Source organism: Nelumbo nucifera, chromosome 8 (assembly GCF_055504915.1).
Source record: "Nelumbo nucifera cultivar China Antique chromosome 8, China Antique-T2T, whole genome shotgun sequence".
Lineage (NCBI taxonomy): Eukaryota > Viridiplantae > Streptophyta > Magnoliopsida > Proteales > Nelumbonaceae > Nelumbo > Nelumbo nucifera.
Window position 1 is genome coordinate 33,440,156 of NC_142656.1, and position 24,581 is coordinate 33,464,736.

The 24,581-nt window shown below is 35.6% G+C and overlaps 1 protein-coding gene across 1 annotated transcript; it reads right to left on the reverse strand.

The window, feature by feature from the left end:
• Positions 1–10,825: 10,825 nt before the first annotated feature.
• On the reverse strand, positions 10,826–12,104 carry LOC104603217 (F-box protein SKIP5). The gene is given in 5 exon segments (XM_088893783.1): positions 10,826–10,911; positions 10,914–10,958; positions 11,515–11,646; positions 11,649–11,667; positions 11,670–12,104. Coding segments are annotated over 5 exon segments (717 nt in total).
• Between the last annotated feature and the right edge of the window lie 12,477 nt (positions 12,105–24,581).

Genomic DNA, 24,581 nt, shown 5'->3' on the forward strand with positions numbered 1-24,581 from the left:
AATGAGATGATATCGGCCCAACTACCATTATTAATCGTGGGATATGATAGATGGATAGTATCATCCTTAATAGGGATGGCAATTTTCTCCGTTCCCATTGGGTATCTGGTTTCCCTGACTTAATTAAGGGTCAGGGATGGGGATTTTTTTAGTGGGGACAGGGATAATGATACTCAATTAGGGACAGAGATGGGGCTATTCACCTTGTTCTGTTCCGACTCTAATTATATATTAAACTAGTGGGGACCTATGCAATGTATGGGATTTATCAAGGAAAAGTGAAATAATGGCAATCGATAATTATATTAATAATTTTAGTAATTTGTTATAAAAAATAATTTAGTAATTTAAATTAATTATATTAATAAGTTTTAATAAATTACTACTAATTACTTAATAAATAATTATTTTTTTTCATATTATCCATTAGTATTTTATTTTATTTATTTTACTTCATTAATAATTAAATGTTAGAATTAAATTAGTCCATAGGTTAACTTTTTAGTCATAATTAAATTAATCTAAGCCCAAGCTCAAGGTTTAAGACTTTAGATTAGGCTTTGATTGATCCTCAATCTAACCCAACCCCTTAAGTTGCACCCCTAAGAGCAATGTGAAATTTGTAATTAGATTGGATCAAATCTAAGTACAACCCATGCATGCACTATTTTTGGGTTTTTAACTTTTTTTTTAAATAAAAATTATTAATATTGAACTAGAAGGAGAAATGGGGTTGAGCTACCCCCATTGTTTAGCATAATGAACCAAAAACATAAAAGATCTCAAGCCAGGTTTTGGTAGTGTATTAACAATTTTATAGGTTGTGTAATTCAGTCCTACCCACACCCTAAGCATAATAATATTTGTTTGGGTTTGGGATAGGGATAGACTCGCCCACGTTAATTACAAAACTATGACAATGGGGTGGGGACCATACATGTCATAGTAAGAAAGGATAGGATAGCCATACATGCTATCCTTTCTTATTTAGAGTTTAATGTGAAATTGAAATGCTTTTATTTAGAGTTTTAAGGAAACCAAATAGAAAAATGGTAGTAAGAAAGGATAGCCATGCTACACTACATGTCTTATTACATATAGGGCATATCTGGATCCGGTCAAACCCAAAGATCCAGTCAGATCTCACATATGGTGATTCAAAATTGAATCCATTAAGGAAAGTCAGATATTCAAATCGGATCCAATGTTTAATAGGTTTAAATTAAACAATAAAACATTAAACAACAAATTTCTTAATTAGTGTTTAAATAGTATTTATTAAGTTTGGTTTTAAGTGAAATTGAAATATTTTTAATAAACTTTTGAAGGAAACCTAATTTCTTAACTTTCATTAACTATTAAATCTACTTTTAATTTTTACTAAGTCTTATTAATAATTATTATAATATTTTAAAAGCAGGATTGGAATTAGAAACGAAACTGGAATCAAAATCGGAATTAGAATCACCTATTCCTAATGCCTATTTGGTTTAGTTGGGAACCGGAATTGGATTTTGATTGTTGTTGTTTGGTTCATTTGGAGCTGTTATTTTATTATTACTTCAATACTTTATTATTTTATTACACTTTATTTTCTTATTAAATAGTTTATTAATATTCTGTTAATTTATACTATTATTGCTTTAGTTATATTATATTATTACTTAATTATTATTATATTATTAATAATATTATCAATTAATTTACATTTTATAAATAAAATATTTATACATAAAAATTCTAATCTTTGTTTCTTGTTATGAATTTATTAATATTTTATTAAAGTACTATTATTTTATTACTAATTTACTAATATTTTGTTATATTTTATTAATACATTTGTCATGAGTCTCTTTAAAACTCTTGAATGGGAATTACATTCTCTAGGGGGGCCTAAAACACCCAAACTCCATCCCCCTCTCTCTTTAGGCTCAGTTTGGAAGAAGTACAAATGCAAATATGTAGAGTGCAAAACCTTATATTTTGTATTATTTTATATATTTGCACTGTACATATTTGCATTTGTACTCTTTCCAAATTGATCCTTAATAACATATTGCATCATTGCTCTGTTAAATGAGAATTTCATTCCCTAGGGGGCCTAATAAACTATCCACACTCTTAATTCTCATTAACACACTCTTAATTATCTCTTTCTCTCTAATAATATAATATTTCCCTCTCTCATTAATACACTCTTAATTCTCTTTCTCTCTCTCTCTTTAATAACATAATATTTCTTTCTCTCTCTATCTCTCTTTAATAATATAATATATTTATAATAGTGTAAACCTTTATTGATGACAATGATTACTTTTTTATATTTTGAAAACAAAATAAAATAGGAAAAATGCAAAAAAAAATTAGAAAATAGATAAATAGCTTCTCTCACAATTATCCACACTTTTTTATATTTTAAAAAAATTTCTTATTTTAAGTAAATCTATTTAAAAATAATAATTTTAATTTATAAATTTCAAGGACTCGGGTCCCTAACGTGGAACCCATGTTCATTGGAGATCGGACATGAAGGGTCATTTTTATCCTTAGTAGGGATAGGGATCAGGGATGTGGATTTGCTTCAAAGTTAGGGTCGGGAATGGGGAATATGGTCCTCACCCCAAACCTACCCTATTGCCATTCCTAATCTCTAGTGTAAACTGACTGGTTGAGGATGGTTTGTAGGTCCTGACTTTGGAGTCAAGAATGTTGAGAGATGAAGAGAGCTAAGGGCAAAAGATTGGAGAAAAGTTGAGTAGGTCATAGAAGGGAATTAGGGGTGAAAATGACTAGGTAAATATCCCCACATCAGCGATCACAGGGCTTATTTATAGAACCGGGAAACCATGCCACGTGCATGGCTTTGGATATTCTAGAAACTTCCTTCGTTTAATAAACATGCAAAGAACAAATCCCATATTTTCCTCCCTCGTAGATACGCTTATGGGGAAAAACTTTTGTTGTTGGGGGGCAACAACCTCTACTGTTGAGAGAATTTCTGGGAAATGCCATGTTACCATGAGAATGGGTAAATTAGTAATTACATATTAATTTATTTTTACTAAAAACCAAAGAATGGGCGTGAATAGGTGAACTTCCCAAAATGTACCCAGCCCAGAAACTATCTCAACAGCCTATGCTGTTGGGTCCCAACAGCCAAAATTAACCTCATGTCTTGGGGGAGATCACAACTGCACCCCACAAAGGGCACCCCACAAACACCTTGCACACATCCCAGCTTGCATTTGGAACACCTTCCAAAGTTGTCAGTGGGAGATTTTTTCAATACATAGTTGGGATATGCTGTAGAGCATTTGTGGGGCGCCTTGTGTGGAGTGCAGATGTGAATTCATCTTGGGGATCTTGAGATCATTAGACCACATTTTTGAAAGCCATTTAGGGAATGATGTGTGTGGATAAGAACATAATTTCACCCCAGGCGTGGTGAAATGATGTGTGTGGATAAGAAACATTAGTCATGCATTTCACCCCAGGTGTGGTGAAATGATGTGTGTGGATAAGAGACATTAGTCATGCATTTCACCCCAGGCGTGGTATCAAACACTTATCTCTTAATATTGGTAAAATGCGACTTTGGATCTCCTGCCCACGAGAACTCTACCCATGTCTTACCCATGTCTACCCACAACATACTACCCCCCGTGAATGGGGAACATCTCCCCCTACATAATACTATGCAGGGGTTGAGATGTTCTCCATGTGTGGCTACGATAAACGTGGGCAGAGTTTGTGTGGGCAGGAGATCCAAACTCGGGAAATGCACAAGACCCCTAGCGTGGAGGAGTTGTGGCAAGACTCCAACTAATGAGACCACTCCCTTTTTCATGCAGCCTAGCAAGATCATATTAATCTTAACACATGAGATCCTTTGCTTCTTCGATTATTGGATTTTGCTTGGTTACCAAGATAACATTTTTCTCCCACTGATGTGATACCACGAGCATCGAAAGGTTCTCATTTAGCTTTTCTAGCTCACTATGATACTCATTTGTAGAGTGAGATCTTTACAAGAAGTTTACTTGACTTTGTGAGATCACCTTCATCTTATGCTCTCAGTGAACACCTCACTCTCAGATCCTTAAATTTATATCCACTCTCTCAAATTAGTCCTCTTACTTAACAATAAAGAGAAAACTATCGTTAAGAAGCGGTTAGGTTCATCAGTTTAATATTTGTTATCAACATCAATCCTCATTTTGAGAGTGATATGTAATAGATGAAGCTTCCAAAATTAGGCTATTTTTTATAGTTGATTTTGAAGAATTTTTGAAAGATTATCTCCCAAAATTCTAAAGAAGCTTTGTGAAACACCAACCCTCAAATGTTTGAATGATTAGCTCCCAAAATTCTAAATAAATTTCAAGAAAGATCATTCCAAATGTTTGAAGGATTTTTGAAAGTTCAACCCTCAAAATTTTGAAGAAATTTTGTGAAAGATCACCCCTAAAATGTTTGAAGAATTTTTAAAGATTAGCCCCCAAAATTATACAAAAATTTCATGAGATATCAACTCCCAGTTTTTGTTGTATACTTGGTAGCGGCAATGCTATAAGACCTATTATATGAAGGGAAAGAACTGTGTTATTTTCATTAGGAATAGAGGACTGTGGTAACACGTTGCTTTGGCCATGACATTAATATCTAGGGTAAAATACAAAAACCTCCCCCGAAGTTTCTGACAATCATAAAAACCTCCCATATAGTTTCATTTTAACAAATACCTCCCCTGAACTTTTGATAAACTCAACAAAAACCTCTCTTCCATCATTGTCTCAGACGAAAAATGTTAGAATGATGCACCATCTTTTTTCAAATACCCATTCTACCCTTTAATAAATTATTTTACATACAAAATTACCGAAATAACCCCATTTTGAGTCAACAAAAACCTCTTTTAATGATCATTTCAGCAATTTTACATACAAAATTACTTAAATATGTTTTCTTGTTTAGTTAAAATGGGATTATTTTAGTGATTTTGTATGTAAAATAGTTTATAAAAGGGTAGAATGGATATTTGGAAAAAACTGGTGCATCAATCTAACGTTTTCCGTCTGGGACAGTAATGGAAATGAGGTTTTTGTTGAGTTTCTCAAAAGTTCAGGGGAGGTATTTGTTAAAATGAAGCTATAGGGGAGGTTTTTATGATTGTCATAAACTTAAGGGGAGGTTTTTGTATTTTACCCTAATATCTAAGTATATAGGGCTAATATTTTTATTGAGAATGATACTTAATTTATAAGGGTATGAGGGCAATGATTTTCTAGGAACAAAAATCGTGAGAATAGTGTTTGTTATGTAAGTGAAATACGTATTACAAGATCCTAAAAGTAGTGTTATCAGCGCGAGATCCATTTTTTGATGTTGCATAGTTGGTGTTGTTTCAAGAATGGGGTCCAGCCTATGAGATCCAACTTGTGAGGTTCTAAGGCGTATATTATGTGGGAGCAAGATCTAGTTTGTGAACAATGTCAGGTTTACAAGGTCATGGGGTTTGGGAGCAAGATCAAATTTATGGGACAATATTGTTTTGGAAACAAGATCAAATTTATAGAGTGATATTGTTTAGGGTGTGAGATAAAATATTTAAACAACTATGCCATTAGTGGTTTGAAATTCCCTCTGTTTTATAAGTTTTTGAGGAAGTTAAAATGTTGAAAGCATGTTCAATATGCTTCCTCACCGCTAATTGTTCTATATACCTACCATGTGTCACTATTGATTTTGTAAATTAAGGCAAAAGTAATCATTTCTAAATTTCTTTCCTATTTAAAATCATTACTATGAGCTCTAGGAAGCTCATGGCCAGCTCAAAGGAGGAGTCACCACCCATTTTTAGAGCAAATGGGTCATCATTTTATCTTTTAAAATTTGATTTGTCTTCAAAATAGTGACTCCATTTTTCATGAGAGAGGCACTCTACCAAGAGATTTTTGGATGTTGATGGATTAAAAGAGAGAAGGTGTTAGACACCCCTTTCTCAAAGTTGTTGTAGTAGCACAACATAGGAGTTCTTAGGCTTAATTTCTAATAAAAAACAGTAGATTTTTATTAGATTTTTGATTCCCAAAATCTTATGAAAAAGATTTCCAACTTCTCTTGGAACTAGTTTTTTGGGATGTTACCGGGTCTTAGGTAATAATTTTCCTAAGACCCTCACCTCTCTTTCTCTTTATCCCAAATTAGAAGAAGCTGAAAGTGCAAGTTCTGCAAGTTTTTGTCACTTTAAGCATCCTTGAACCAAAATATATAAACTTAAGAACTATGAACTTGACTAATAAAAAAAGATAAAGAGGCTTACCTCTCATATGTAACTTTGGCAAGAATTTTCCAGTAAATGAATCATATGAAAAATGGTGTTTGAACGAACTCTTTAATTGGTGGAATGCTTCGAGTCGCCCTTCTAATGTCAAGGGAAATTTGCGAGTATTAAATATTTTGAGAGCTCTTGCAAACCCAAAATCTGAAACACATTGGGGTGGATTTGATGTTCAAGGCTCAAAGACTTGGATATTTCTTGCATATGGGACCTTTATAGTGGTTGGGAATGGTTTCTAGATACTCATCCTTCTCTTGGCTCGAATTGGGTCCCTATTTATAAAGAAAGGAAGAGAAACCAGATTTGAATTTCACCCAATCACAAAGTTTGGGCTTTAAGAGAGTGTTTTCATGCAAAAGGGCAAAGATTTTCCAAGGAAATGATTTGCAATTATGAACGTCAAAAAATGGTTTACTTGGGATGATTTGGAGTTGTGACCCATTTGTCAAGTGAAATGGAGGTCATGGGACCTCTAGGAATTGCATCAAAACTCATTTTTCATTTATAATAATTCCAAGACCTAAGGCACTAACTGAACCAATCCGAGTAAAACTCGGATGGGAAAAGGATGGGGTTAGGCTCCCCTCTTTCGGGTGCAATAGGTAGGACTCACATGGGATTCCAAACATGCACAATCACAAATAGATAATTATTCAGTTAAGTAAGAGAATAATAATAAATCAATAAGGCAAAACAAATTAAGAACAAACCAACACAAAAGAATCAAGCCTATTTCTATTTTATTAATATTTTTATTATTATTACTATTTATCTTAACAAGGCTATTTCTATTTTATTAATATTCTTATTTCTATCATTTGATAGGCTTGGGGAGTTTATCTTGACAAGGTTGATATTGGCGTGTTGCCGGATTGATGAAACAACTTGTCTTAACCCCAGACTTGATTATGATACTACATTAGGTTTTGGATTGGACTATCTTTGATATGCCAACTAGCGAAATCTATTAAGGGTCAAATACTTTGGTATATTAGGGAAATTTAGAAAATTACCTGAGTGAATGATCATAATGATAAGATTGACCCTTTTATCAAACAAAGTGAATATTAAGGTTTCCACTCTCTCTGATGGAAAACAAAACTGCCAATAGTGGATTTTAACTATATCTGAAATCTGATTTGCAAAATGTAATTATATGTAATATTACTATTTTATGAAAAATGTTTGCAAAATGTTTCAATCACGAGATCCATCCGAGCAAAGAGTGTGACAATGCATTTTGCAGACAGGGAAGAAGCCCTTCCTTGTGAATAGTGTTTTGATGATTATGGGCCGAGAGGTTAGATGCAAGAGACCATGGCTAATTATGCAGTGTACTTGATCTTACACAAGTCCATTATCCCTGGGTCTTCATAGGGTGGATGAATCCAAGCATTATTTATGTGAAAATATTGAACCTAAACTGAGTCCAAGATGATTATTAGGTTAGGGGTTCATTACCCCCGAGTAGTGAATTTAGCTTAACCTCTTTTAAAGGTGAGGTTGAACCCTTATGGACTTGTGTGAGACCTTTGTAAGTTCCATTCCATACAACATTAGGCACAAAGTGGCCATGCAACACCTTAGGATGTAAACCATTAATTAAAATGGGTTTAAGACCCATTGCTAATATGATTAGTTAAGAGATCACATGACAATTGTAACTTGGGTCGAAAATGGGTATAGATCTGGGTATGGAGCACTCATTCTCTTAAGAAGGTAATGCTTATCAATTAAAGATAAAGTCATGATCCAAATCTGATTTGGATCATCTCCTAATATGATTAAGAGAGTGCTTTATATAAGGGACTAAGAAGGAAGGGATGATTCACTAAGTTATCTCCATTCTCTTGCTATTTTTTCTTCTCCCTTGCTTCCTAGAAAACCTAATTTGACCCATTTGTGTTAGGGATTGATTTCCATCTGTTCTCTACTATGTTTTGGAAAGAAAAACATCAGAGGATATCAGGTTCATAAAGCCACATCAATCCAAACAAGTTGGGAATCGATTTTGATGAAAGAGTGTTGTAGAATTGGCTTTGCATACACAATTGTGCCATCTTCAGTTGGAGGAATCTTGAGTTTGATATTGGGCATGAACTACCACTTTGAGAGCTGCACACTATGGTCTCCGTATCAGTAGGTACAATCAATGTTAATTTGTGTTTCAAATCTGTAGCGGTTTAGTGTAAGAGCGATCTTGAAATTTCAGATTTCAAATTTGATTTCAAACCCTTCCAATAATGGTATTTTATTTCTAACCCACCCTTTTAACAGTGGTATTAGACCACTAGGTTCAGTTTTTGGACTGAACCAAATCAGATTTGAAATAAATGTCAAATCAGCATAAATCTGGCCAATTTGACCAAGTTAGCATATGAACTGAGAATTTGGTTCTTAGTTTTGGGCCAACAATCTGAAATGTAATTATTTTATTTTATGATGATTATTTAGAATAATTTTGTGATGAATTTTAAATTCATAGGCTAAAAGTGTGATGGAGATCGAATTCCATGTGGTGGCAAGTTTAATACACACCATGCGATTTTACATTCATATTCAGTTTGTAATTAATATTTTTGTTTATTTTTAGACAAAATGTACTAGGATTTTTCCTAATGTAAACACTAGAAATTAGGAATTTTCCTAATCTAAGTTGGGCTTAATTTGGTCCCAACACTTGAGTCTAAGTGACCTTTGGTTTCAGGCACCCTATGAAACCCAAGGATAATGGACTAATAATAAGTAAAGTCCATCAGGTTATAGGCCTTATAATGGTCTCTTCCCTTAACCACTCAACCCTAAATAATCAAAACATTGCTCACAAGGACCTCTTCCTTGACTACAAAATGCAATGTCACACCCTCTACTCAAATGGATCCTGAAATTAAAACATTTTACAAACCTTTTTCAGAAAATAACATAATATAAATATAAATAGAATTTGCAAATCTAATTTTAAATACAGTTGAAATCCACTATGGGTACTTTTAGGTTTCTATCAAAGAGAGTGTAAACCCTGATATTTATTTTATCTAACAAAGGGTTTGATCCTATCACTATGATCACTCGCTTGGACAATATCTTGAACTGCTCCCAAATACCTATGTATTTGACCTTAAGTGGATCTCACTGGTTGGCATGTCAAAGTCAACGTTAGTCCAAGACCTAGTGTAGTATCATAATCAAGTATGAGGTTAAGTGTAACTTTTTAATTTTGCCCATCTATCTCCAAATTCTAGGATATACTAGAAATTGACCCATTTTCAATGCTTCTCATAAACTCCCATTGACTGCACTTGGGTCTAACCTAGTAGCTAAGACAAATTGTTCCACTAATTCCATATCACATCAGTGTCAGTCTTGTTAGGATAAATTCTCCAAATTTATCCAATGGCTTAGATCATTCTAAATTAACACAAGTTTCATAAGTGTCCAGCTTAAGGAATAATATAGAGAAACACACCAATTTAAACATACAACAATAATATACTCATATTATTAATACATAAAAGTCGGTGTACATCAATCTCATTAGAGCTAAGGGCATACACTACCTAGCATACTTGTTTATTTATCTTTGTAGTTGCTATTCAGTAGTTTGGTTAATCAAAGAGTAGTATCTTGATTAATTTCTGAACTAAAATGACCTAGCCTAAACTTTCATTGCATCATGATTGTCAAGAAGGCTTAGATTTAGTTTAAGGGGAAGGGTTTCGTTCTTGACTATCAGGAGTCTAAAAATTTGGATTGAATTCCAAGACTCAATTTTTTAATTCTCTACCCAATTCACCCCCTCTTAGGTAAAGCCATTGGTTCCAACAAGTATAAGGGTGCATGAGATTATGGAATTTTTGAAATGCTTACCTACAAGAACATCATAAATTCAAAATTGAAGCCTACAATTCATTTCTAAGACCAAGGTTAGAACTACGAAATAAAGTTAGGCTATGATTGGGAGTGCTTATGTTAACAATAAGGGCTTAAAAACAAGTGCTTATTTGAATAAGCACTTATCTCATATTGGACGTTTGGTAGCCTTTTTCTCCAATAAGCACTTAAATAAGTACTTGTGATTATTTTGTCCATCATTTTTTTTTCAAATTTTAAAAATATACCTTGTGGGTAGTGGGCTCTCTCTCTCTCTCTCTCTCTCTCTCTCTCTCTCTCTCTCTCTCTCTCTCTCTCTCTCTCTCTCTCTCTCTCTCTCTCTCTCTCTCTCTCTCTCTCTCTCTCTCTCTCTCTCTCTCTCTCTCTCTCTCTCTCTCTCTCTCTCTCTCTCTCTCTCTCTCTCTCTCTCTCTCTCTCTCTCTCTCTCAGAACAACAATGAAATGAAATATGGATCAAACAAGTGAAAGTAGAGATGAGGAGGATGCCTATTTTCATTCAATCACATCCATCAAAGCACATTCAAAACCAAGGTCCTTTGCAACCATTAACTGTCTCATCTCTACTAACATAACTGCTAAGGACAATATAATTAGTTACTTATGCACTACATCAAACCAGAAAAATATAGCAGTTCGAGCATAGATGACTTGTATATGTTGTAAAACTAGGGTTCCACTATCAAAATAGCCTTAGTGTTGCCTCCTACACTGTCATCACAATTCTTTGCTACTGATGATGGGAACTAAGGGTGTTCACAATTCGATTAGCCGAACCATTGGCATTTTTTTTCAAATCGAACTGGTCCTACCATTTTTACTATTTCTCCAAACCCAAACCGAACTGGTACCACCGGTTAATTGATTGACCATTTTCAATTTTTTATCGATTCAATTGTTTGGTTTTTTGGTTTTTATATTTATAATATATTATATAAATATATAAGTATAATATCTTGTAAATATGTATATTATAATATATTATAAATATATAAGTATATACAATATATATTGTATTTATAATATATTATATATTATATATAGATAATATGTGACATATATTAAAAATATATGTAATTAACATATAAATATGTATACCAGTTGGTTTAGTTAGCTACCAGTTTTTTCTAGGTACCAAAAATCAAACCGGTCCTTCGGTTTTTCAAAATTACCAAACCAAAACCGAACCAATCGATTCGACTAACTGCATTTCCTGTTTGGTTTTCTCTGTTTGATTTGGTTTTTTGATTTTTTGGTTTTTATGGACACCCCTAATCAGAACTCACTCGAACCACTGGCAGTACTCACAATTGGGCATGAAAGGTAGTCTAAGGGGTTATCCTTACACTGGAGCGTGCATTCCTCTATGGTCAGCCTTCCACTCCGCTGAAGCAAGCAGCAACCCAGCTCTGCCCTTTAAGATTCTCCACCTTACAAGTCAAGTGGACAGGAATTCCAGTGCACTATCTGACCCCCGAGAGCATATCAATATTGTGCCATCAGGAAGCTCGCCCCCTCCAATCATGCAAAATGGCTTTTTAATCTAAATATTACAGGCAAGATGACTTGTAGTAGAAATGGCAATTTCAATGTCAGGAAAAACTCCAGGTTCAGTTGGACTCTTGATGGATTGGTGTACACGAAGCCATAGATGAGGATGGCATGCCAGGAAACGCCATTTTTGGCAAACAAGGGCGGTGTTATACCTATCTGGAATTGGGGATAGGAAACTAAAGATGTGCATAAGACAACCGTCGTCGAGATTGTTTATAGGCAAAGCAGAGGAGATGCTCCTGCTTCTCCGCTTCTCCTGAATCTCCACCATGGCCGGACCGCTACCAACACTGTCACCTGTGGCAGAAAGGAAATTGCCCATCAATATCAAAATACAGAACATTTCACCGTAACCTTCCCGGCCAAGAACTCCCCAGTGAAGGCACTATCTCTGACTGCAGATGGTGCGGTGCTATATGGTAGGTGCACAGATGGGTATATCCACTATTGGCTCAAAGGCTGGCTATCGGGAGCAAAAAATGGGACAGGGGAGGACAAACCGGTTCAGGCCTGGGTTGCCTGGAATGAAGGAAGAAGAATGAATGAAGGAGAGAGAGAGAGAGAGAAATGCAAGGAAAGGAAATGATGGAAGGGAGAAAGGAGAAAACCAAGGGGAAGCTGCCGCTGGTTGCAAAGAGCAATGGAGAAGAAAACTTATACACTCGAAGGGCATAAATGGAATTGTAAAAACTAAATGGGAACAGTTTTGATTGAAAAAATTGAATAAGTGCTTATTGTTTAAGCACTTAAAAAAACTGGAAATTCGGGCTTAAAAAATATGGAAAAGTCTGACAGGCCCAATGCAGATTTCTGAATTCCACTGTAGATTTATAAACATTCAAAATTTCAAATACCCACAATCTATGCACCAATGCTCGCCCGTGAATTGGCATCCATTCCAAGCTGGCACCTACCCCAATAGTACCATGGGCCTAAAAATTCTAACCCTGGGCTGAACCGTCATTCTCCCTAAAAAATAAGCCCTTATTTTTAAAATACGCTATTTTGAGCTTATTTCCCAAACACCAATAAGTGTTATTTAATAGTGTAGTCCTTAGTCTAAACAAGCACTTATTTTTAATCACTCCTAAACATGACCTTACACAAAGATCAAAATAAATATAGGAAACTTATACGGTACAAGTTAATCACTTCCCAAACACCAATGTGTTTTTCTCCCACTCCCTCCCTCGTTCTTTTATTTTTTATAGAAACTTATACGGTATTAATCAGACCGTATAAGTTATAAGTTAGTCAAGGGACCAACAATTTGTACAATCAAGTTATAAATTTCTATCAAGTTGGTATAAATTTCATAGTCAAGAGTTTCTTATGAATTTATATCAAATTGGGCTAAGGGAGTTAGAACCATACCAAGTTGGTCTTATGCTCTTCAATACAGTTTTGTTAATATTGTATGTGTGTGAAAAAAAAAAACAAGAGATGGAGTGAGAAATAAATTGAGAAAGAATGACAGAGACTGAGGGAGAAGGAGAGATCAACCGAGAGAAAGAATGAGGGAGATGGAAAGATTAAATGAGAAACAAAATGATAGAGATTGAGGGAGAACAATATATTGACAAAGAGGGAGAGAATGAGAGAGATTGATTGAGAGATTGTAAAACCCTTTTCACACAGTCGTTGAGCAAGGAGAGATAATTGTGATAGTGAAAGAGTGGGAGGGAGATCGAAAGACAAAGGAAGTGGGAGAGAAAGTGGAAACCCTTTTTGTTTATTTTCAACTAATCCATGCTGTGTCCAACATGGATTAAGAGTCCCATATTGGCAACAACCACATATGCCTCCAATGACATTGTGGGTTATAATTTGAAATGTATAGCCAGCTATCAAAGTTTTGTTGGCTTATGAATCATCCTACAGTGTCATTTTAAATATTGGGCCAGCTCTGACTATAATTTTCCCTTTTATGTATAAGTATGAAAATAGTGTTGTCACTATATTACTAAAAACATTGTTCGGAATGTGGTTCTTAAACGTTAATGTGGTTCTTGAATAACCCATGATTGGCAACCGATGCTTGTGAGAAGACTAGCTAGAATGGATCAAAGGGAAAAGGGCATATCCTCATTTATCCTAAACGGGTAAACCAACTGGTCAATAACATTATGGTGTGGGAAATCCCTTGGTTTTGCTTTTTGTTCAATAAACCAGTTATAATCATGGTATGGTTCAATCGACAAAATAACTTTGATTAATTTTCCCATCGGAAAGCCAAACTTGCAACATGCATCATATCAACCTTTCAAATCAAGCCCGATGAACAATAGTTTGAAGATTTAGAAGACTAGAACGAAAGAGAAATCATACCTAGCACCATATATCTTAATCTTTCGTAGCAGGTATTATCATGAAAAAAAAAAAAAAAACTTTTTATACACCTTAAAGGCAAAGCTTGCATTCATCCTCAGTTCAAAATACAATCAGAAGGGCCAAAGCTTCTATCTCCAAAGAAGAGCAAGGTCTATGTTTAATTGATCTTGCCACAATCATATGACTGGAAGAATCACGAGCTATAATTCCCGCACCTGTGTAATTTTCATTTGTAGCTCTATCGAAATTAATTTTTATATGATTAGGAGGACGACGTTTCCATACTAGAGAAGTAGTCTCAACTGGAGCATCTGAAGGGGAATGAGAGAAAGGCCTTGACTCAGAGTTTAAAATATGAGCTTCATTCCAAATCATTGAGTTGAGCAAAGATGAGAATAAAGCATCTTGCAGTCCAAATATGCCATAGGACTATGCTACATTTGGCAAACAATGATAAAATATTAGGATTACATGGATTCTCCAACCCAAACCAATGTTGAAGTTAGGACCTTGTTTGTTTTTCGATAAGTTACTTATTCAGGTAAATGCAATTAATTACTTGGGTAAGTTTTTCCTGTGGAATACTTACCTGGGTAAGTGCATTTACCCATTTTCTTTTATTTCCCAGATAAATAATGTAATGACCATTTTAATCATAAAAATTCATTATTTAAAGGGGCATTTCTATCCCATTTAAGTGTTGACAATTTTCCCATAGGTGGAGAAGTTATTTACCCACATAGGAGATGGGTATCGCTTATTCCGGTAACCCCGGAAAATCAACTTTCCCTGGTCTCCACATAAATAGGAACCAATCGCATTGACCAAATTCCCCCCTCTCAAAATCCAAAAAAAAAAGAACGCCCCCTAGGAAATAAGATACCAATCTAAATGCATATAAATCTTTAGTCCAATAGGAGAAGCAAAACAAAATCTGTTGTGCAATTGGGCAGTGCAGTAATAAAAATGATCCAAAGATTCTTCATGTTTCCCACATAACAGGCGAAGAATGTCTATGTGCATATGGCTACGGGCCAACTCCAACTTAACTGGAACAGACATTTCCATATGAATAAATGAACTCGAGGAATGTGTTTAAAAGCCCAGAATTTCTTCCAAGATACATCGCCAAAGGCTACGGTGAGAGTTCGATGAATCAGCCACATCTTGTCCTAAAAATTATAAGCGGAGGCCATCGAAAAATGATCCATTAGATGATGATTTCCAAATTAACATACCAGAGTCGTTCAATCTTTCCTTTGGTAAATAAGTGTGAAGAATGCTATTAATAACGAGAGTAAGAAAGATTTGAGAGAGGAAGTTACGATCCCAGTCTTTGGAGGTGGGATTAATCAAAGTGGCTACCCTTGGATTGTAAGTTATCCCAGCCTCCTTGAGAGCATCAGGAGACCAACCTTCTAACCATGGGTCGTCAAGAACATTAACATTCCAACCCGAATTTAATCACCCAAAGTAGTCCTTTCTTAATGAGACGTCGACCCAGAAGCATACATGACAAAATACCCCAAGATTGATGCAGTTTTTAACTCCCCAGAAGGATGAATTATTACCAAGATATTTGGCTCAAAGAATTGTAGTCCAAAGACTCTGAAAAAATAAATACTTGGCACGGTGGAATTGTCCAAGGTCTGAACCAAGATGTAAGTGTATATGGGCTATCTACCTCCTGATGCGCTATAAAAGGTTAACAGTAACCATGATTCTGATTCATGATTCCACCGCCTATCCTATTGTAGATCTGAAAGAACAAAACAAATTTACTACTTTAATTCGCTTACGCAGGTTGAATCACCTTGATAACATGCACAATTCACCAGATTAAGTTTCATAATTGTAGATTCTTAAAAAAAAAAAAAAAAAGACAAGATAAATCTCGATTCATAGAAGATGAACAACCATTGTTATAAAAATCGACTCGGAGGCCAAACTGTTTTTGCCTCCGGGTCATGGGTCATCGGTTCAACCAGGTTGGGTCGAATGGTTCAGGCCGTGCCACATTATATATATATATATATATATATATGTATGTATGTATGTATGTATATGTATATATGTGTGTGTAAATATATATTTTATCAATAAATAATGTATAAATATGTTTTAGATATGTTATATGTATTTTTATATTTAATTTATATTTTTTAACTCAGTTTTTAATTTTTTTATTCATAAAAATATTAAAATTTGAAATTTGAGGCCAAAAATAGGGGTTCTTATGAAAAAAGCGGGGCAAGGCGCCTACGACTCCTTGGGACACATAGATCTAAAAAAATTAACCAAAACAAACAAAAAGTCACCCCAATCGGACATCAAAGTGAAAAGTTATGGCCTCCGAATGTTTTCATACATTGAATGTGCAACCCGTGACTCGATGACCAAGTCAAATGGGTCAACGGTTGAACCAGCCGGGTCGAATGGTTCTTGATAAATGCAAATTAATGGTTTTTGACCATCTGACGGGTCTTGATTGAACATGACTCGAATCTTGGCTAGGTGACGGTTCAAATGGTTCGACCAACCAGGTCAATAACGGGTTGAAATCACTGTGAACAACAATGGAATGAATTAAACATGGGATGCAATGATTGTCTGATTGAAGCGTTTGATCATTTGTTGCCCACGGGTTGGCACGACATAGGCCATGTCAAGCATAGCCTTATCACTATAGCAATCGAGTTGTGTCAGGCTTAGGTTTTGAGACCCATAGGTCGGTACAACATGACATGAAAAGTGGGCCATGTTGGTACAGACCTGTGGCCTGGCACGACATGGCCCATGGCTTGGCATGACATGGCCCATGGCTTGGCACAACATTACCCACTAGCGCTGCCTACTACAGGCCGCTTTGGCCCACTAATGACAGTGGAGGGGTTTACATACATATGCCCTAATATCTATAAACAACTAGTTGGGAGTATTTGTGTACTTTTGCTTTGGGGGAGGAAAAATGACAATAATGCCCTCAATAGCTATATAACTAGTTTGGGGGGCATTTTAGTAAAGTGATAATTAACTTTTTGAAAGACCAAAATACATTTCCCAAAAACTATAAAACAACTATTTTTTAAGGATATTTTAGTTAATTGAATTAATTCCAACTCTTATAACTACCCTTAGCCTCCATCACTCTCATCACACCAATTTTCATACTCTCTCATACTCATATATTCACAAATTTTCATACTCTCCCATACTCTCTTAATTTCTTTCCCCCTAGTCCCTAATTCTCGATTTTATTTAAGTTTTAATAGGAAGAAGTTTATTTAAGTTTTAACAGGAAGAAGTTTTACTCAAGTATCTTAAGTTAGCAATTTGGGAGGCTTAGAAGCTCCATCAGATGAAATCAAGTTGGGATTCCGTACTGGTGGACCGAGTAAGTTGTAATTAATCTTCATTTGTTTAGGGTTTTAATACTATTTTTCAAAAATATTCAGTTCCTTTCAAAATCCGTTTCCCAATGTGTTCAACTTCAAGGATGTACAGTCACAATATAACAACACCGATATGGGTGCTAGTGGTTCTATGGTTGATATTGCCAGAACCACCCCTAATATTGTAGCTAGGGGAAAGAAAAAATTTATCCCAGCCTAGGAAATGTTTATTGTAGAAACTCTTGAGTGGAAAGGAAAATAAACTTTTGCATATGTAAGAGTTGTAAGGCCTTGAATGTGAGGTGGTCTTTACCTCAAGGTCTAAGGAATTGGTTCAACCAAAAAAGGAGAAGAAAGGAGAAAGGAGCAAATGGCCAAACCTCTGGAGGGACTACTACATACCCTCTGGTAAGGGATCAGGCCGTTGTAGTTCATCAGCACTGGAACTCAGACAAGAAAAGGAGGAAAATGGTGGATGAGTGCGATGGGAGGATGGAATAAGGCTAGTATGGATGAGAAAATGGACGGGTTGATGTCAAAGTGATGGGGCAAAAATGTTTCCAAGGCCCCTATTTATAGTTTCTAGGTGCACATTCCAAAAGTTTCTTAGGTTTGTGTTTTTCCTATTTTTCCCTTATATTCTTGAATGTTCTATAAACACATATAGAAATGTGATTAATTGTTTTTCTAGAATTATCCAATTTTACTCTTTTGTCACATGTTTATTTCCTTGATTTATTTCTATAATGTTCCCATGTTTTATTTCTTATTCAAGAATACATTTTTAGTTTCTAGAATAATCATTAATTGTGCTAAAACATTCAACACTTACTTTTAATCTGCATTGACCTGGTGTAAGTGTCAGAAAACGGTTCACTTGGGCTGATTTGGAGTTACTGCTCATCAATCAAGTGAAATGGAAGTGATGGGACCTCCAAAAATTGCATCAAAGAATCATTATTCATTTATAATGACTCCAATGCCTAAGGCACCGGTTAAACAGTTTAGGTAAGACTCATGTGGGAGAGGGAAGGAGTTAGGCACCCCCTATCTCAGGTTTGATAGGTGGGGCCCACATGGGGTTCAAACTAAACACAAGCAAAGATAAACAATTATTTAATCAATTAATAACATACTAATAATAGAGAAAGCAAACTACAACAAGCCAACACAAAAGAGTATCCTCCCTATTTTTTTATTATTATTATTATTATTATTATTATTATTATTATTATTATTATTATTATTATTATTATTATTATTATTATATTATTATTATTATTATTATTATTATTATATTATTATTATATTATTATTATTATTATTATTACTATTATTATTATATTATTATTATTATTACTATTATTATTATTTATTTTTAATTTTTCTATACTTTTATTTTTTTATTTTATTTCTTCATTTGTTTTTTACTTATTTATTTATACTTTTTGTCATTATTTTATGTATTTTTTATTATTTTATTTCTTTCTCTCCTTTTTATCTTTATAAATTAATTATCATTTTATTATTTTTCTTATGGAAACCTATTGGTATGTTTATTTACTAATTGTTGATCACTATACTGTTTTTCCTCTAAACTTCCCCATATTGCAATTATATCCTCATCTCCGAACTAGATATTGATTTTCAGATTAAACCCATTATTATAGGCTTTCATTTTTTTTTTAATTTTTCTTCCTTTTCTTTTTACCTACTCATTTATTTTTTTATTTTTCTCTTTGTTTCAAATTTTTTTTACTCTCGATAACTGACATCCCTTTCACTCCTCTAATCTATTAAGATACCAAATCAGAGTTCACATCTGCCCCCCATAGAATGCGCTCCAAAAACGCCCCATATGCACATCTCAGCATGCATGAACATCTCCTGTACTTGTCACTGGGAGATGTTCCCATTACATTGTTGGGATGTGTGCTATGGGACGTTTTTGGGGCGCATCCTGTACTCTTGTACTCTCTTAATCTCTTTCCCCTAGTCCCTAATTCTCGATTTTATTTAAGTTTTAACAGGAAGAAGTTTTACTCAAGTATCTTAAGTTAGCAATTTGGGAGGCTTAGAAGCTCCATCAGATGAAATCAAGTTGGAATTCCGTACTGGTGGACCGAGTAAGTTGTAATTAATCTTCATTTATTTAGGGTTTTAATACTATAACTTTTCAAAAATATTCGGTTCCTTTCAAAATCCCTTTCCCAATATGTTCAACTTCAAGGATGTACAATCACAATATGACAACACCGATATGGGTGCTAGTGGTTCTATGGTTGATATTGCCAGAACCACCCCTAATATTGCAACTAGGGGAAAGAAAAAATTTAGCCCAGCCTAGGAAATGTTTATTGTAGAAACTCTTGAGTAGAAGGGAAAATAAACTATTTGCATATGTAAGAGTTGTAAGGCCATGAATGTGAGGTGGTCTTTACCTCAAGGTCTAAGGAATTGGTTCAACCAAACTCTTGATTAATGAATATTTTTCAAAATATAAAAGTAATTTAAAATTTTTTTATTGATGTAATGGAATTTAAATTTAAAAATATTGAGAAAATATATTTATATATTGTTAAGTTACAACAATAGATTCTAGAATTAGAAAAGATTGTTTAGATGTTTGACTAGAATCTTATTGTGAAAATATGAAAATTGAAATTGGAGCACAAAAGTATAAAATTAATAATTTATTATTTGAAATATACAGTTTATATGAATCTTAATTATTAGGACATAGGATAACTTGTATAGGTACAACCTCCACTTCATCATCAAGTGAATGATGAGCTTATTTTTTACTTATAAGCTAATTTTACTAATTTAACAGATTTTACCAATTCGAGAGAATTAAATAACTTTGATATTTTATCCTAATAGAGTGAACATGGAAAAAAAATTATTCACTTTTTGCCATGATGGCACAAGATCTACTAATCCCTCCAATACCTACAATTCTGCTAAAGTCTTATTTTATTAGAAATACTCGGGTATTGGATGACAATAGAAATTGCATAAATGATGAAAGCTTGGGAATGTGTATATGCTTAAAGGATTGGCTTGTTGAGAATAGACTTCAAGATCAAGGAGGGCATGTCACTTCACTTGATCTTTTACTAAAAGCAGATGATGTAGATTAAGGTCAAGGAGATGGAGGTGTAACTTGAAGAAAATAATTAAGTCAATATTTTTTTTGTATAGTCAATAATTGTACAGCAATTTTCAAATTATTGTAATTTCTTTTTTAATTTTATTTAAATGTTATTATTTATTTTTGAATTTTCAATACCATTGTAAATTTTTATTTTTAATTTTATTATATCATTTTTACATTTTATTCCAGTTCTGATATTCCTTGTATTTTTTCAATTTTATTTTTGTGTTATTTATTTTTTCATTTTTTATTTTATTCCAATTCCAATATTCCATTATTTTTCAATACCATTGTATTATTTTTATATTTTAATTCATATGCTATATTCAGCCCTACCCGGACCAATTTCCATAGAGTCACACCCGAAATGAAGTCTACGTTTTTTAGGAGGTGTTGATCACCGACCTTCGTTTTCCTTTGCACCCTTTCATCCCTGAGGTGCTTTCATTTTTTGGGTGTTTCCTTAGGGTAGCTCCATCCTAATGCTGTCCGGACTCTTATAGGACTGATCTCTATGAGTCACCATTTAGACTTTCCCCTAGACATAGACATTTTTGCCAGGCTGTGTAGCATGAAGAAAGTCCCCAATGTTGCTTTTACTTTCCCTTCCGTTGCAGTTATAGGCTACTGGGTGGCTTTCCTTCTAAAGGTAAGGATTGGAAGAACAAATATTTCTTCCTTTCTCGGTATGCCGATTGGCATATGGATATCGTATGGCGACGGGATTCAAGGAAGAACGTTGAAGTAGAGTTTGACGAAAATTTGTGCCTTGAAGTTCAATGCCTCATGCATTGGTGGTTTCAAGTAGAAATTTTTCTAGTTGAGTCTATGCTCATCTAGGCCGGCCTAATCCATATAGGTAGGTCAGCCGACACGTCCTTTGCATTTACTTCCGAAATTAATTTTTAGCTCGACTAATATTCCTTTGTCTTGTTCAGATATGAAGAGTATGACTTCTCTTTTGGCAACAACGAAGAAGAAGACTTCAAAGAAGAAGAAGAGGGTTGTCGATCATGCATCAATGGAGGGTACGTCGACCAGTCGTCGACCTCGAGAGGGGTGGTGACTCGATGTTTGTCGAGCTTGAGTGGGCTACACCTCAGACATACCTCACCAATCCCATAGTAGCTCTTCGCATGGGGAGAGGTATCCTTCTCCTAGAAGACGTACATGTTATAGTGGGATGGACCCTTCCGAGCTCGGTGCTAGGATGATTCGGTGCATTCTTTACGTTTGTCTTTTTCTCTTTGATGTTTTAGTTCTCCTTTCCTATTATCCTTGCTCTGACTATTCTTTTCTTCTTTGGTAGGCGAACACATTGGGCCAAGTGTTGCTGAATCATGTTACCTCGTCTCGAAAGGAGAAACACGAGATGCAGGCAAGCATGGAGGCTTTGCAGGCCCAACTACAGGGGATTCAACTAGAGGAAGTGTGGATGAAGGATCATCAACTATAGGAGTGGCGAACCAAGAATATTGAGGATATCTGTTGTATTGAGGTTACAACTATTGAGCATTTATGTCTGTCCCCCGAATATGCCCAGAAGCAAGTTCAGAATGGTGTTCCCTCGACGAAGAGGGGATTCAAGCTTTGTTAATGCTATCTCAAGACACTGCACCCTAATTTTGACTTTGGAAACCTATCCATTAAGGTGGTGCCAAACGAGCTGGCGGTGCAGGTCGACTAGGAGCCCTTGACTATGGATGAAGAAGGAGAGGTCGACAATGAAGAGGGCGAGGAGGCAGATGATGTCGATGACGAGCTATAGGGCGACAACGAGTAGTGGCGGGTCTGGTCTAGACTTTTTGGGATTTTATTGTTTCTTGGAGCCTTTGTGCTCCTATTAATCTTTCAGAAGTGTGGATGAAGGATCGTCAACTAGAGGAGTGGCGAACCAAGTATATTGAGGATATCCGTTGTATTGAGGTTGCAACTATTGAGCATTTCTGTCTGTCCCCCAAATATGCCCAGAAGCAAGTTGAGAATGGTGTTCCCTCGATGAAGAGGGGATTCAAGCTTTGTTAATGCTATCTCAAGACACTGCACCCTAATTTTGACTTTGGAAACCTATCCGTTAAGGTGGTGCCAAACGAGCTGGCGGTGCAGGTTGATCAGAAGCCCTTGACTACGGATGAAGAAAGAGAGGTCGACAATGAAGAGGGTGAGGAGGCAGATTATGTCGATGATGAGTTGCAGGGCGACAACGAGAAGTGGCTGGTCTGGTCTAGACTTTTTGGGATTTTATTGTTTCTTGGAGCCTTCGTACTCCTATTAATCTTTCAGAACTTATCATTTCTTGGGGCCTGTGTGCTCCTGTCTCTGCCCTTCTTTTTTTTTTTTTTTTTGCAATGTTCTTGTAGTGCTTCCTTAATGAATCCATATTTTGGTATACACTGCACAATTTTCAGATGGCTGTAGTTTTAATTTTGGTTAAGTTAAAAATGTATTGAAGTGCTCATAGGTCAGGTTAAGGGACTTAAAGCTAAAAGCAGTTTGGCATCCCTTAAGTTTGTTTTGGCCGACCTGCTTGTAGGCCGGCTTAGGGGGCCTTAGTGGTAAAAGCGATTTGGCTTCCCTTATGTTCATTTTGGCCAACCTGATTGTAGGTCGGCTTAGGGGGCCTTAGTTCTAAAATGCGATTTGACTTCCCCTTGAGTTTCTTTTAACCAAGCTTCATAAAGGTCAGCTCCAAGTCGTTAGAGCGGATAGCCTTACTTTTGTACTTAGTAGAATTTTATAATTTTGTGGACGCAACTCAAAACTTTTGAACTTCTTCACAAGTAATACCTTCTTAAGTTGTCCACATTCCACGCACAGGGTACCAACTTCCCATCCAATGTTTCGAGCTCATACACGCCTTCACCGAACACTTTAAAAATTCTATAAGGACCTTCCCAATTCAGACCTAGCTTTTCCACACAGAGCTCAGGTACCATAACCTTCTTGAGTACCAGGTTGCCAATTCTAAATTGGTGTCTCTTAACTCGGGCATTATATTACCAAGCTACCTGTTGCTGGTATGCCACGACCTGAATATAGGCTAGGTCACGGACCTCTTCTACCAGGTCGAGGTTAGTCCACAGTTCATTTTCGTTGGTCTCTTCCTCATAGGCCTTAGAGCATAAGGTCAGCACTTCTATCTCGGTTGGAATTACAACCTCGGTCCCATATGTTAGGGTGAAAGGCATTTCCCTGGTTTCCATCTTGATAGTAGTTTGTTAGGTCCATAGGACACTGGGCAGCTTGTCCATCCACAAACCTTTAGCTTGGGATAGCCAAGCTTTAAGGCCGCGGCTTGTTCGTCACTTCGGCCTAACTGTTTGCTTGAGGATGGGCGACTGAGGTGAAATTCTACTATATGCTCACCTCGATGCACCAATTCTGAAACTATCTTCAAACTGTTTGTCATTGTTTGAGATCAACACCTTAGGGAGTCCAAATCTAGAAATGATGCTTCTCCAGAAAAAGTCTTGCACACTCTGAGCTTTGATAGATACTAGTGGTTCGGCCTCCACCCATTTTGTAAAGTAATCAACCGCCACGACTAAGAACCTCTTCTACCCAATTTCAGGTGGAAAGAGACCGAGGATGCCAATCCCCCATTACGCAAAAGGCCATGGGCTGGTAAGGTATCTTAGGTCAGCTATGGTTTGGTGTAGAATGTTGGTGTGTCGCTGACACTTACCACATTTCTGCACCAATTCGATTGCATTCGCTTTCAATGTAGGCCAATAGTAGCCTTGTCACAGTGCTTTTTGGGCAAGCGCCCTCCCCCCAAGTGTCCTTTGTAGAGACCTTCATAAATCTCCCGCAACACCTGGTTCGCTTAAGATCAAAGAGTAGCGTAGGTAGGGGAGCATGAACGACCTGGGATAAAGCTACTCGCCTATGATTACATAGGGAGTTGACTGCTGCTCTA